Consider the following 14,129-nt stretch of genomic DNA (forward strand, 5'->3'; position numbering starts at 1 on the left):
CTTGCTAGAGGAAAACTCGTCTTTAACTAACACAGGTGTCAACGATAACGAGCAGAGGCAAAATAAATCCTCTCACCTGTGCAACGGGCCAACCAGTAGTCTACCTGGGAGGCCGAAGAGAGAAGAGGAGCAGCGCAGAAGGTCGCCACGCCAGCAGAAAGGAGCGGTGACAAGTTGAGGACTCCACAAAAGCAGGGAGTTTCATTCCAGGATATAAAGTTTATATAACATGATGCAAACACACGAGTCAGAGACACGTAATGAGAAAACTGATTAGAATGTTCCTTACAACTACATGTTTATTGTATGCAATGATATTAACTATGGCTGTGTTGTTTATTGTCTATATTTTGCAGGGCACTCTGGACCACTTGTCTGAACACGGAGGCCAGTCCAGCCCAGCACTTCCTGAGACTGTAGTTGCTAAAACGGGATCGGTAAAAAACACAAAAGCGCGAGGTGTCAGGTAAAGGTGATGAGTGTCTCAGCATGAACAATGGCATAGAGTTGAATTATGGTAAAGGGTCTACCAGCTCATTCACATTTGATTTGTGTGACGTTATTAAGTGTACAGGAGCTAGTAGTAGCTGGAGAGCGTATGATGTACGGGTCTGCAATGACCCCATGATATGCTTAGGGTAAATTTAGTTGATGCAAAGTCTAAGCCGCTCAGAGAAAGCTTAATCACCATTCTGACTGATCAGATGGTAACTTCGGGAACAGTAGCTCAAAAGGAACAGGAACCAAAAGGGAGAGTACTTCTGACAACAGATTACTTTAGACTGAAGCCTAAGGATTTGATAAAGCGTGCCACCGGTTTCAAGGACAGTAACCTCTGGCTTGATTGGGTGGCTCAAAATGCTAGAGAACAACATGTATCTGACTGTGTTGCCTGTAGTCAGCTAGGCCACGGTTGTTTATAGAGCCCGCACCGTTGCATTAGAGGATGAGTGGGGCTAGGATTGTATGTTACAGTTAACTAGAAGTGCAGTGACTACTGGAAACTGTACTTTGCTGTCCAGACTTTTCCCTGCCGTTTCAAAGCAGACAGCAGTGGGACCATTTATGCCAAAACAAGATAACTTCACATGTTTTAAGTTTTCTACAGATAATGAAAAGTACAAGGTGGGAGAGATCGACCCAACTTGGTGTGCTGTCACACTCACGGGACGAACCACAAACAATGTAAGCGACCCTAGCATGATAATTGGAACATGGGCAAAAAGTGGGCTCTATTATTACTGTGGGGAAAATACTCGTGTTCCTATGGGAAGCGTAGGGACATGTGTGATGGTGCGATTGGGAGCTCCGCTCATGCTTATTGGGAACCAGGTAAAGGCTATTCCACAACACAACACACGTACCTTAGCCGCCAGAGGTAAGAGACATATTTTGGCGAAGAGGGACCCAGGGTACACATGCATATGACCCTAGGTTAAACTCTCCGACCTGGATAGACTCTATTGGAGTGCCCAGGAGAGTTCCAGATGAGTACAAGCTGGTAAATCTGATAGTGGTAGAATTTGAAAGTAACTATGTTCATTGGAATCTGCTGAGACTCTCTAACCAAACCAGGGACGCCATGATGGGGTTCGCAGAACAATTGGGTCCGAGTTCACTGACGGAGAGCAAAATCGAATTGTCTAAAACTAGGCATGAACACTCAGGTATCGAAAATCTGCTGGCGTCCTGGATGACATCTGTGTTTGGACAATGGAAAGGTGTGGCTATGTCAGTGATGTTTTCTTTGACTGTACTTTTGGGAATACTGGTCATCGCTAGTTGTTGTATCATTCCTTGTGTCAGAGGATTGTTGGTAAAAGTAATGGCGAGGGTTCCTAACCCTGGCTGGGTTGAGGCATCTACCAGATGAACTTAGAACCCATAGAGTGGGGCAGGGAGTGATACAACATGAGGTGTGGTGACATTCCTTGATGGAATGTCAAAAGAGGGAATGTTGGGATTTAGAGATTCTTTATTGCTGCCATATACTCTGCCTTATGATAAATGCATTAATAACATGTTCTACAGTATTATTTTATCAGTAATATTGTTTACAGGGTTCATATGGCATTGAATATGTTTGTCATCACATTCATTCTATTTACAGGTTTAGTTCATTCTATACACAATGCATAACTGTGCTTGTTTAGAGTTGATGTTCTATCCAAGAGGGTTTTAAGCTTCACTGGTGAGAGTGTCCAGGTGATACATGTTGAGGGAAGATGAGAACATAGCAGGTTAATTGCATGCATGCTTACAATACACATAAATCTAGTAGCAGGCCTGAGCGAAGGCCCAAGTGTCTTCTGCTTCTTATTTGAGACCTGCGCCAATTCAGTCTACTTAGAGATTGAGGACGAGGGTCCATTATTAGCCCTTAGAGGCCCTGAAGCTTGAAGTTATTACCTTAAAAGGAAGGTGTTATCAAAGAGAGAAGTTATATGTCTGTTTATAGTTATTAGAGATGTACAAGATGTACCCTTGTCTGTAAACAATGACTGGACATAATGTATTTTTGACCTGTATTGACGTGTATGTGGGGGTGTGATCCTCTATGCTATAAAACCAGAACTCAGTGTATTTTTGTCAGAGCAAATAAGCCATATGCTGACGGTTGTTCTCCGTTGTCAATAAACTCATCGTTTGATTGTACTTTTCTGGGCCTCCGTCGTTTGTTGTCTGGTCTACAGTTGACCGATCTCGCTTCAGGGCGTAGCTCTTGAAGCGATGATAAATGAGACTCTCTCTCTGCCCCAGAATGTGATGTGAAGCTTACTGGCAGGCACGCTGGTATTCGCTCGCCCTCCCAGGAGGAATAAAAAAATCCAAAGATCTTCGTCTTTGTCCAGCTCGTTTCATCCAGACATCACTGAGCTGCTTTTAACATCAGTTTGAGATCATTGTACATCTTTATTTCCTTTCCTGAGACATAACCTCTGCTCGGGGTCTGAATGTTTTTTCCTTTCGGTGAGAGTCACCTGATCAACGTCCAGCTGCCACTGAAAAGCCCTGAATCTGAATCCTCCTCTGTAATAGATTTCTTATGCTTTGGCTTAAAATATAGTGAAGCTCAGCAGTGCAGGTTAATAGTTTATCTTTGAGCTTTGTTGTCTTAGACTGATTTAATAAAAATCCTGCATTTTTTCAGCAGCGTTTCTGCTGTTTCACACAGGAGCCACAGCATCTTAATCCTGAAGCAGCTCTCTCTGCACAGAGTGCTGAGTTTCTTTAAACTAACTCGGGGCTGCTGAAACAGGTCAGACGATTTGCATTTGCACAGATGATGACTTACTGCCGCAGCTCTTGCCGTCGTCCTGTAGCAGCTGTCCCTCGGGGCAGATGCAGTGATAAGAGCCTGGAGTGCTCACACACTGGTACTCACAGCCGTGCTCCACTGTGTTACACATGTTCATGTCTGACAACACACAGACAGAAAGCACATATTACACCATAGCAGAGAGAGACACATGCCAGCCAGACCTCAATAAACCTGTTCACCTGCAAGTAATGCACAACAACTAAAGGTTTAGTGAACAGGTGTGGAAGAGTTGGACCTCCACAAAACCTCGGGGAGGTCAACACTTATTCTTGCTGCTGTTCTAGTCAAGATTATGGTGAAAACCACCTCCAAAAAAACACATTATTTAATAACAGCATCATTATTTAGCAACATCATAGATTTACTGAATTTTAAAAAATGTGTCTTATTGAACCCCCAATAAGATGGCCGGGCAGAGAAAGACTCATTAATCCTTCCACAAGTTCAGCTACACAAACCTTTTGAAGAACTGATGCTGTTCATCGAAAGGCTCCAGCAGAGCTGTGTGAGTTTGGGTTTTAGAGGAGCTCTAATGGGCACCAACGTAAAAGGAACAAATGCACAAGATTTATAAAATAAATAAAAGCTGACCTATGAGAAAAAAAATGTTTTTTCACAACCATTTTGTTTTCTGAAATAAAAAATGTGATTAATCTAGCAGCCTTCACACATGGTGTCAACCTGGGAATCGACACCATGGCCGTTAAGAAGCGGAGCTCCAACAGCCGGTTTCTGCCTGTTTATTTCACTTATCTAGAGGATGATATTACAAAAGAATCTCTCTACAAACTAAATGAATATGCCAGTCCTCATTAAAGTGTGCTCATAACTTTTCTTGGATAATAAGTAATTCCATAAGAAATGTATCTAGAATTTACATCCATCCTTCAATGAAGACCTGAACTCATCGCGGTTTCCACAGCACCTTTGGGAGGCCTGACGGAGTGAATCAACAGCTCAGTGACATCTTTTAGTGACCACTCCCTGCTTTTTTTCAAAATGATAGTGGTTGGAAGCAAACAGCAAAACAAATTTAACGCAGGGTTTTCATGTGAGATTCACTGACTTGTGCAGGTCTTCTTGTCCTTGTTGAGTTTGAATCCTTTGTTACAGTCGCAGGTGAAGACGCCCGGAGCGCTGACACAGATCTGCTCACAGTCGTGCTTTCCCTCAGCACACAGGTCAATGGCTGAGTAACACACACACACACACACACACACACACACACACACACACACACACATTATTCCCAATTTATAACATTATAGTGAGTGAATGTGACTCTATGTGTCTATGATGAAATGTGTTAAATAAAAGTGATGTTTCCAAACTGTTCAGAGACCCAGATGGAGTCAATTTTCAGTCCTTACTTTAAAGGAGCTGGAAACAACAACTATTTCATATTAATAACTCATAGACCGAACAGGAGAAAGAGCAGTCTTTTCTCTGACTTGAGTGTGTTTCTGCAGGTGTGTGTACACCTGTGTGTATTTGCAGGAGGGCTTGACTAACGTGTGCAGGTCTTCTCGTCCTCATTGAGCGTGTATCCATTGTTGCAGTCGCAGGTGTAGATGCCCGGCGTGCTGATGCAGATCTGTTCACAGTCGTGCTTCCCCTCAGCGCACAGGTCAATGGCTGAACAACACATCGAGTTAAAGTGTGTAATTGTGATTAAGATGTTTTTTTCTAAACATTTATCAGCGTCTGAGCCAAACAAATATACTTCTTACATCTGCTTTGGATTTTGCTCTCAGAGTTTTCCAGTAAGTGCTCAGATAGATGGACTAAATGCCAGATATTAATTTCTGGAAATGGTAGACATCATGCAATAACCCCAAACTCTGAGATGACAGGATTTATTCAAATATAAGCACGCTATCCTGTTTTATTCATCTGGACTCCTTTAAATGATAAGTTTGAATCTTTGAATCAAAATCATAATTCACTGTGAGTCACACTTATGTCTTATAAACTGTGTATTCAAAGGCGACTGCAAATTATTTAAAAATGTCTCCTTTTTGCGAAGAACTACAGTTACACTGTGTCTTACTCATGCTGTGAAGATGTGTACAGCTTCAGGAGAACAGGAAGTCTTTGCTCCCCCAAAGGTTGTAAATGGTCTTAATTTTAAAGGTTCCTGATGAAGAGGTGCTCTGCTGCAGCTGTTGTTGGGTAATTGTCACTACATGAGTCTGACACCTTACATGAGGTCCTCAGTAAACGCTTCCTGCCTTTTTTCTACCACAACACAATGTGCTCGTGCTCAACTGAGTTTTTTAAACATGCTATAAGTAACAAATAAACTCAGTTTCTGAGGTCCTGGTGTCTGATGTAGAGCTGCTTTTAAGCTAAGCATTGCTAACAAACATAAGACTGGTCCCAAAGCCAAAAGGCTGACAACAGAAAACTCAACACTTTGAGGCTGAAAGTCAGAACGACTAATGTCAGGAAATTCACAGAAGCAGGCCACAGATGTAGAAGTTGGCGTTATTTAAATGGGAAGAAAATGAGGACTCCATCAGCCAGTCATTGGTAATTTTGTAGCCTCTCTCATAACCTCTGATGTCAGTCCTTCCAAAGTTGGGCCCAAGGTCCACTAGATTTATTTTTATGTTAAAGAGCATGGAAATGCATCAAAAGTAGGAACTGACAGCACCTCAGTGATGGATTCATTCTGCAGACCGATCGGGACTCTGTCTATTTTGTGTAACAACTTCCTGAGATCCTACAAGCAAACTTATTTTCTTCTTTAAAACTTTAAATGACATTTTCTCTTTGCTGTTTCATCCTTAAAGTCAGCTTCTTTAAGTCGGTGCTGAATAACTTCAAAGCAGTTTATTCATTTTTATGTTGTTTGTAACTTTGTTCAGAAAAGGTGCCTCAGCTGTAAAGACACATGACATGCTTCCTGATGCACTGGGCGCAGCATGTATTGTAGTAAATGTTAAATAGTTCTAGTCTTTAAAATTAGTCATGTGTAAATAATATTCACCAGTAGTCGCTGTGAAGCAAGCACTCATTTCAGGCATCAGACGACTCTGAACACGTCAGGTTTCAGACAGCTTTTTTCTACTTTTGGATCTATGATGTCACAGAGGGATATACCTAATACAAAGCTCTGGATGTGAAACTCTTGGGAGCGAACACAGCTTGTTTCAGACAGAATTTGAACTGAAGGCCTGCATGGAGTTTCAGTATAAGATGGATTATTTTGAATCATGCAAAGCCTCAAAGATGGAGGTGGAAATAAGCAGAATAGGGCTTCTTTAATAATCACATGCTACCCCACTGGTCATGCTAGGAATCGAATGCTCTGCTTTCTGCCACATTGCTGTTGTAGCAGAAGTGTGCTAAGAACACCAAACATTGGTATTTTAGGCCTTCGCATGCTCTCTACTGTACCTGTGCTAATTTTTCCATGCTGAAACACTCCTTGAATTATTCCCGTATCTTGAGGAATTCTATAAAGTTTGAGTGGGGACTGAAAAACAGCTACTGCATATTAGTCATGCTGCTTTACTCTGGCACCATCTCTCAGGTCTTGATTCGATTGTTTAAAAAAAAGCGATCATTAAAGTGTTTTTCATCATCTTGTGGTGACCTCAAAAAATGATAATTTAGTAGTGTGGATTTCTTCCAGCGCTCTGCATAATGTCATGATTAGCTAGTAACCAAATCCAGAGATACATTTGGGAAACGTTAATGTTCTAAATCATGCATTAGCAGTTGGGTCAGGCCGGTTTCAGTGTAAAGAAATCAGATCCTCACCTCCGTCATAACAGCAGTGGACATCGTGGCTGTGTTATTAACCATTTATGATTTTTCTTCCATGTTCGCTCTGCTTACCCTGGCAGGTCTTGCCGTCCTCCAGCAGCCTGTATCCCTCGTTACAGCGACAGCGATAGCCATTGAGCACGCTCACACACTCGTGATCGCAACTGTGGTTCCCAAACGAACAGTAGTCGATCACTGAGGGGAGGAAAGCAGCGAGGCCATAAGCAGCAGAGAGGACAGCAGCCACATGTGTGGGTTGCATTTATGTTCCCCTTGTCTCTCAGTTAGTCTCGACTTTTACCTGCTAGCTCTGTCGCAAATATGAACCTTATTTGTGAATAAGTCTTACTGCAATAAGCTGATATACAAATACAATGAAATGATCATTTCTAACTATATATCTCTACATGGGTTTTCTACTGCGAGGGTTCACACTGTTGCTTAAAAGGTGAGCCGCGAGGCGGTGATGCTATCGGTGACTGACAGGTGCTCTCCATCTCTTAGTGAATGCCACAATCATGCAAACACTGAGCTGTAACGGAAGCAGTATCTTGCAAGTGTTGGAATATTTCAGTCGCTGAGCAGTTGGACTGATATTTATCATTCAACATGCCGGCGTATCACTCAAACCTGATGGCCCCCGAAACCAGGCTGGTGGGGAACATGGCTTTGCTCCCCGTCAAAACTCAGTTTAAAGGACCAGCCAGAGGAGACGGCGTAGATTCTGATATTATTGACGAGGCTATCTACTACTTCAAGGCCAATGTTTTCTTTAAGAACTATGAAATCAAGAATGAGGCAGACAGGACACTGATCTATGTCACACTCTATATTTCTGAATGCCTAAAGAAGCTACAGAAGTGCAGCTCCAGGAGCCAGGGAGAAAAGGAGATGTACACTCTGGGCATCACAAACTTTCCCATTCCTGGAGAACCTGGCTTCCCCCTTAATGCTATGTATGTCAAGTCTGCAAACAAGCAAGAGGAAGAGACTATGAGGGCCTACCTCCAGCAGCTCCGACAGGAGACTGGCTTGAGGCTATGTGATCGTGTGTTTGACCCCCAGACAGATAAACCCAGCAAGTGGTGGGTTTGCTTCGTCAAGAAGCAGTTCATGAACAAAAGCCTGTCAGCCCCTGGACAGTGAGCAACTAGGACTGCAGTTTTCTACACTTGCAAGATGGATTTTTGGGTGGGGTGGTAAAGGAGAGTCTGCTTTTGTGTTAAGATTTTATACAGTTTATGTTCAAGCATGTCTTCACTTGTATGGATGCTGATTATATTGAGCTGGTGCTTAATTCAATAAAGCAATTATGGAGACGAAAAAAAAAAGAAGAGCTGTAACTGATTATGTGAAAAGCTCGTACTCGCTTTCTGTCCCAGGATTTCAAACCATAACTGACGTGCTGGCTCACACGGAAACTTTCTCATACTTTGATGAACAGTCCAGTGAAATGTCTTCTGAAACATTTGAGGCGAGAAAATCAGCAGACTGAGTCTGTGTATCTTAGATAAACAACAACGATTGTCAAAGGTTTTCAGAAGAAACACATCATACCAGATGTTCCAGTTTCCATAAACTAGCTTAAACCTCAGCCTCATGCTAATTAGGAGTGTGGGACTCGATGTCCTGGCTTATGAAACACAGCATGAATAGAATGCATTGAAATTAAGGCTCTAGTGTAAACATACTGTACTGTTTGAGAATTTATGCTTGTTAACTTGTGTTTTAGAGATTTTCATTTAAATGCTTCTCATAAATCAGCCTCATGTGTCCTGACTGTGTGCAGTTAAGGTGGGCGTACATGGAGTTGTATGTTACTTCCTGCAGTGTGAGGAAAGTTTCAAAGCAGATCTACGACCAAATGTTTTATTGTACAAACTGGAGACGGAGGAACAAAATGCAAACCCACACTCACCAAGCAGCAGAATCAATGACAGCAGAACACATTTCAATCAATAACATAAAGGTGATCGATATGAGATGTGTGAATTTGCACGTGTGTGTGTGTGTGTGTGTGTGTGTGTGTGTGACTAACTTGAGCAGGTCCTCTGGTCGTTGTTCAGTTTGTATCCTTTGTTGCAGTCACAGGTGAAGGAGCCCGGGGAGCTGACGCAGATTTGTTCACAGTTATGTTTTCTCTCAGCACACAGATCTATGGCTAAACACACACACACACACACACACACACACACACACACACACACACACACACACACACACACACACACACACACACACACACACACACGAATGATATTACTTTTTAAAAGCACTCTCCAGTGTTTGTTTGATTTTCTGGTCTAAAACTGACTTTTTCTTTTCTTTTATTCTGTTTTTTTCTGTCACACATGTGACAGCGGTGCTTTTTTTTCCTGAGATGTCATACACTTTGCATTCTAGCCAATCATTTTACCTTTGCAAGCGTAGTAGGCGGGCCCAGGTACGTACGTTCTTTTAGAGCAGAGCTACAGATTAAAAATGCCCAAGACGAAGCCGTCAAAAGTCTGGCTGTACTTCACAGCAAATGATGCAAACTCAGCAGCCTGCAACAAGTGCTTTAAGCTGATACTGTGATACTGTCAAAGGAGGTAACTCCTCAAATCTGATGAAACACCTGGTGATGCATAACGTTTTTTTAAAAGCCGAGAAATGCACCGTATTTAATAGCTTGCTGCGAGACCTCACACCGAGCACTACTGCAGGTGTGGTGCCTGTTATCGGACCCGGAGTTAGCAACATCCCCCAAGAACCCGAAGAGGAGAGTCCTGGCCCCTAGCCCTGCCAGTGTAGCAGAAATGATGAGGATGATGATGGCAGCAGCAGCTGTTCTTCTCTGCGTGAGTAGCTTAATATTGTTCGTGTGTAATTTACGTTGAGTAGGCTAACCACGTTATTAAAATAATGCATGTAAGGTGAACTAGCAAACACCATCGTAGTTACATGCAGCTGTCTTCTTGTTTGATGGCAGATACTCCCTTCACCCTGGCCAAAAAGGCTAAAATGACCAAAGAAAAAGTGGGAAACAGCTAAACATGAGAGGTTTTTGGACAAAGTTTGTGTTCTCCATTCTTTAAGCACCGGCACATTTCAAAAGTACCGGTTTGGTACTGGTATCGGATAAAACCTAAACGATACCCATCCCTATTTTGGTGTTAGTCCAGTGCTTTTAGTTTTTGATTATTCTTACCTGTCATTAAGTGTGTTCACCTGTGTTCCTCTCCCTCCTGTTTCCCATCATTAATCACTCTGTGGGGCCTGACTGTTCTCTGTCCTTTGTTAAACTGTCTGTGCTCTTTTTGTTTTCCCTGAAACTTTTTTGAACTTTGTTCTGAGATTTTGACATTCACCCAATAAAAAGAGTTATTTTCTTTTATTCTTTCTTTCTTTGTTTAAAATTTATTATACATATATACTTCTTTCTCTTAAAAGTGCCCTTTTTCACTTGTACTGAATGGTTTTGATACAATTTTCATTGTTCAAAAGCACAATGACAATAAAGATTCTGATTATACCACCTGCCTGCAGAATTTCTACTACTTCTCCTCTAGTAGAAGACAAAAATAAAAAATAGAGTTCAAAAAGGAAAGACTGTTCAATTATCAATTTGTCATTTTAATATCAGTTTCATATCAGTTTTCCTTTTGATTTTGCTGGTCGCTGTATATAGTTCAGTATAGTGGGGAGCAAACTGCAAATTACCTCTGCATGTCTTCCCGTCATCGTTCACAGTGTATCCGGGCAGACAGAGGCAGTGGTAGGATCCAGGAGTGCTCTCACAGATGTGCTCACAGCCGTGGTCTGACTCCAGACACAGATCCACGCCTGTGTCAGATCAGCATTCACAAAATCAGCTTCAATATATTTAACTTAAAGGTCATTATCACAAAATCAAAATCATATTTCCAACAACTTTGTTACTGTTCACAATGTTTTTCCCTGTAGAAAGGAATCATCGGTGCCCCTGAAGGAAAACTGTAAAACGAAAAGCTCTGAGAACCAAAATGAATCAAAGAAGTGGTTTTAGCCCCTGCTGTCACCTCTTAGCTACAGGACTCATCATTTTCACTGAGAGCCTATTTTATTTCATTGGTTTACTTTTTGTATTTATTTTATTCGTCTGCATTTTGCATCTCCCACCACAGGATACCAGACTGGTTTTTTTTAGCTGTAGTCCAGTGTTGAATAATAGCAGCATGAGGAAATATCGAGCACTTAAGGGATTTGCAGAGGTTGTTATGAAAAAGTATTAGGTTATGTGCGGTCAGACGGGCATTTTTATTTTTATTTTAACTCGAGCTAGACGTTGTGTTTTTAATTACATAAAAATCTATGTTGCCCCAGATGAAGCCAATGTCATGAAATTTCAATCCCAAAGATTTAACTGAAGTTTTTACTGGTCTTACATTAAGATGACTTTAAATAAAAGTGATCCATTTGTAATACAAAATCTTTTAGATGGAGATTTTATAGAAACACAAGTTCCAAATCCTTAAAGACTGGAGAGTTTTTACATTCCAGTAAGATTTTAGACTCACACGAATCTCAAAACTTACTAGTTACACAACTCATCTTAACTGAGTCCAGCTCAGGGCAAATGTTATTTTTTTGCTGATTAAAAGCTGAATTTTTTTTTTGAATAATCTCATAATCGTCATTCTTCTCAGGTACAATGAAATCTTATATTGAAATAAAAACACAGTATGATATATAAGTGGTAACAGGAAAATGCAGAATCTAAATAAATTACACAATATAGCACAAGTATTAGAAATAATAATAAAAATAAAAAGCACCAAATGTAGTAATAGAAGTTGTTTGTATACTTTAAGGTTTTGTATTTCCAGTCCTGCAGTCTTACCGCAGAGCTTATCCTGGAACTGGATGCCAAACTGGTGAATGAGATCAAAGGACTCAACCAGGAAGACGTGGTCCTCGAAGGGCGGTGATGCCATGGCCCTCAGTGATGTCATATCTGCCCTGGCCACGCCCACAGCATAGATCTCAATGCCTTTTTCTCTTGCCTCAGCTGCCACCTCAGCCACGCGGTCCTGAGGACGTCCGTCTGTCACGATCACGGCCACATTTGGAACCTGAAGGCATTGGCAGAACCAACCACAGACAGCTGTTATTGATGTCCCTCCATCTTTGTTTTTTAGCCCATAAATTCAGAAACATTTTATTGTTTTAATTATTTTTTTTATATTTTTATTATCCTAAGAGCTAACTTCATCAGGTAGAGTTTGGCCTGCCAGGGCCTCAGCTATTGACTGCTGTCCAATCCACACTGCACTAGACCCTTACAGCAGTTCATCTACACTTTTTTTATTCCTTAATGTCTTTTGTGTCCTTGGCATGTCCTCCCAGGAGGCCCAGGACACAATGGAGAGATTATATCTCTTGGCTGACTTGGGAATGCTTTGGTGTCCCCCCAGAGGACCTGGAAGGGGTAACCCTGGGTTTAAACTGCTGCTCCCATGACCCAGATAGAAATGTCTGTATGTATGGATAGTTCTGCTAAACGTTCGGCTATAACAAAGTTCTACAGAACAGTAGTTACTGGATGAGATACGCATATGCACAGCCCCTAACTAGCTTTACCACTGGTTGGCCACTCCTTGTTTCCTTGTGAAGGGGCGGGGCTCAGGATCAGAGCAAAGGTGAAGCTGAAAGCTTGTGTGATGGTATCAAATCACAGGCTCAGTTACAGAGTTTTCAACCATGTGAACATTTGACTTTTTGCGCATAAAAGAGGTTTTGTTGAATGATATTTATTTCTGTGATGATTTAAATACAGACAGTTAAAAAGGAAAGTAAAGATTTAAAATGCCTGAAACCACCAGCACAACTAAAGGAAACTGGTTACTGGTTACAAAATGGTTCATTGGGTATAAGACATCCAGTACGTACCTTTGGCCTGTCTCCAGCCTCAGCAGTAAAAGCTTCATTCATCATGTATCTGATGGCGAGTCCGGTCATGGTACCCTGAGCGAGGGGGATGATCTGATTGATGGCTTTCACTATGTTGCTCAGCCTGCTGTGAGTCTTCAGAGTGAACTCAGTGCGGACCTGAAAGCAGTGAAGTGCAATCAAAGATTAAAACATCATCTTAAGACCAGGTAGTGATGAGAAGTGTTAGCTGTCAAGATGAAGGAGTACAACATGACAGGAGGTCTGGGTCCTGTCTGGTTACTCTACCTGACTGGAATATTGAACAACTCCCACTCTGGTGGCATTTAGTCCAATATCCAGGGTGTTAATGATGTCAATCATAAACTTCCTCATGGTCTCAAACTCATGTGGCCTAACGCTGCGGGAGCTGTCTATGAGGAAGACTAGATCCACCGGACCGGTCTTACATTTCTGCGCAGGTTCTGGAAGAAAGAACAAAAGCAGAATCTGTTCAAACTGGATGTTTCAATAATGGAAAAAGAGTTCAAAGAGAGGTCAGCAATCCTCAGACCTCAGAAGCTCCAAATTTAAATTTGGTGAGATCCCAGAAAACATGAAAATGGGATTTTTATTGTGTCGTAATATATTATTCAAATTATTCCCTCAACAAATCCATCACTCCTATCTGAGTGATGTTTACCACAGTGTCCAGCTCAGGAAGCTGCTGAGCCTTTTTAAATATATTTGTAATCTGTGTTTAATGAATTTCAGTGGGCTGTTTCACTTTCAGGAGCTGTAGTAGTAAAATGTGATTTCGACACATCTTTTGCATGAACCACAGACGTGGCCTCTGCAAGATGTTAATGCATGGAGGCGACTCACAGGCCCCAAACAGTCGACTGCTAATGTTCACATGAGAAGGTGTCGTGTCTCGTGTGAAGGGATCAGGGCTGTTTCGGTGCTCTGAGGAAAACCGAAACCATTTTCGTGTTGTGACTGATCAGTGGGAGAAAAGGCTGCTTCTCTCTTTTTTTGACTTTCTTTTTAAATTGTGTGGATTTTACTCTCTTTCTGAAGCACAGCAGCCACAGAGGCCTTCCTCAAACATCGGTACAGCGTTCACATTATTTACCACCTGAGC

At 41.8% G+C, this 14,129-nt stretch overlaps 2 protein-coding genes across 2 annotated transcripts in view; one reads left to right on the forward strand and one right to left on the reverse strand.

Moving 5' to 3' along the window:
• Positions 1-3,260: 3,260 nt before the first annotated feature.
• Positions 3,261-14,129, reverse strand: part of LOC120440348 (matrilin-2-like) — a 41,680-nt gene continuing 30,811 nt past the window's right edge. Inside the window, exons 3-11 of the mRNA XM_039612679.1 lie at positions 13,295-13,470; positions 13,007-13,165; positions 11,958-12,189; positions 10,799-10,921; positions 9,135-9,257; positions 7,169-7,291; positions 4,835-4,957; positions 4,389-4,511; positions 3,261-3,418 (exon numbers count right to left, since the gene is read on the reverse strand). Of these exons, the coding sequence (XP_039468613.1) occupies positions 3,261-3,418; positions 4,389-4,511; positions 4,835-4,957; positions 7,169-7,291; positions 9,135-9,257; positions 10,799-10,921; positions 11,958-12,189; positions 13,007-13,165; positions 13,295-13,470 (1,340 nt within the window). The remainder of the gene's footprint in view (positions 3,419-4,388; positions 4,512-4,834; positions 4,958-7,168; positions 7,292-9,134; positions 9,258-10,798; positions 10,922-11,957; positions 12,190-13,006; positions 13,166-13,294; positions 13,471-14,129) is intronic.
• Positions 7,644-8,432, forward strand: LOC120440299 (actin-related protein 2/3 complex subunit 3-A-like). The gene has a single exon (XM_039612624.1). It carries the CDS (start codon positions 7,706-7,708, stop codon positions 8,240-8,242), a length of 537 nt encoding a protein of 178 aa, XP_039468558.1. The 5' UTR covers positions 7,644-7,705; the 3' UTR covers positions 8,243-8,432.

This window comes from Oreochromis aureus, linkage group 5 (assembly GCF_013358895.1).
Source record: "Oreochromis aureus strain Israel breed Guangdong linkage group 5, ZZ_aureus, whole genome shotgun sequence".
Classification (NCBI taxonomy): Eukaryota; Metazoa; Chordata; class Actinopteri; order Cichliformes; family Cichlidae; genus Oreochromis; species Oreochromis aureus.

Excerpts from the sequence above, each read along its gene's own strand:
- LOC120440299 (XM_039612624.1), top strand. The coding sequence starts at position 7,706 with ATGCCGGCGTATCACTCAAACCTGATGGCCCCCGAAACCAGGCTGGTG.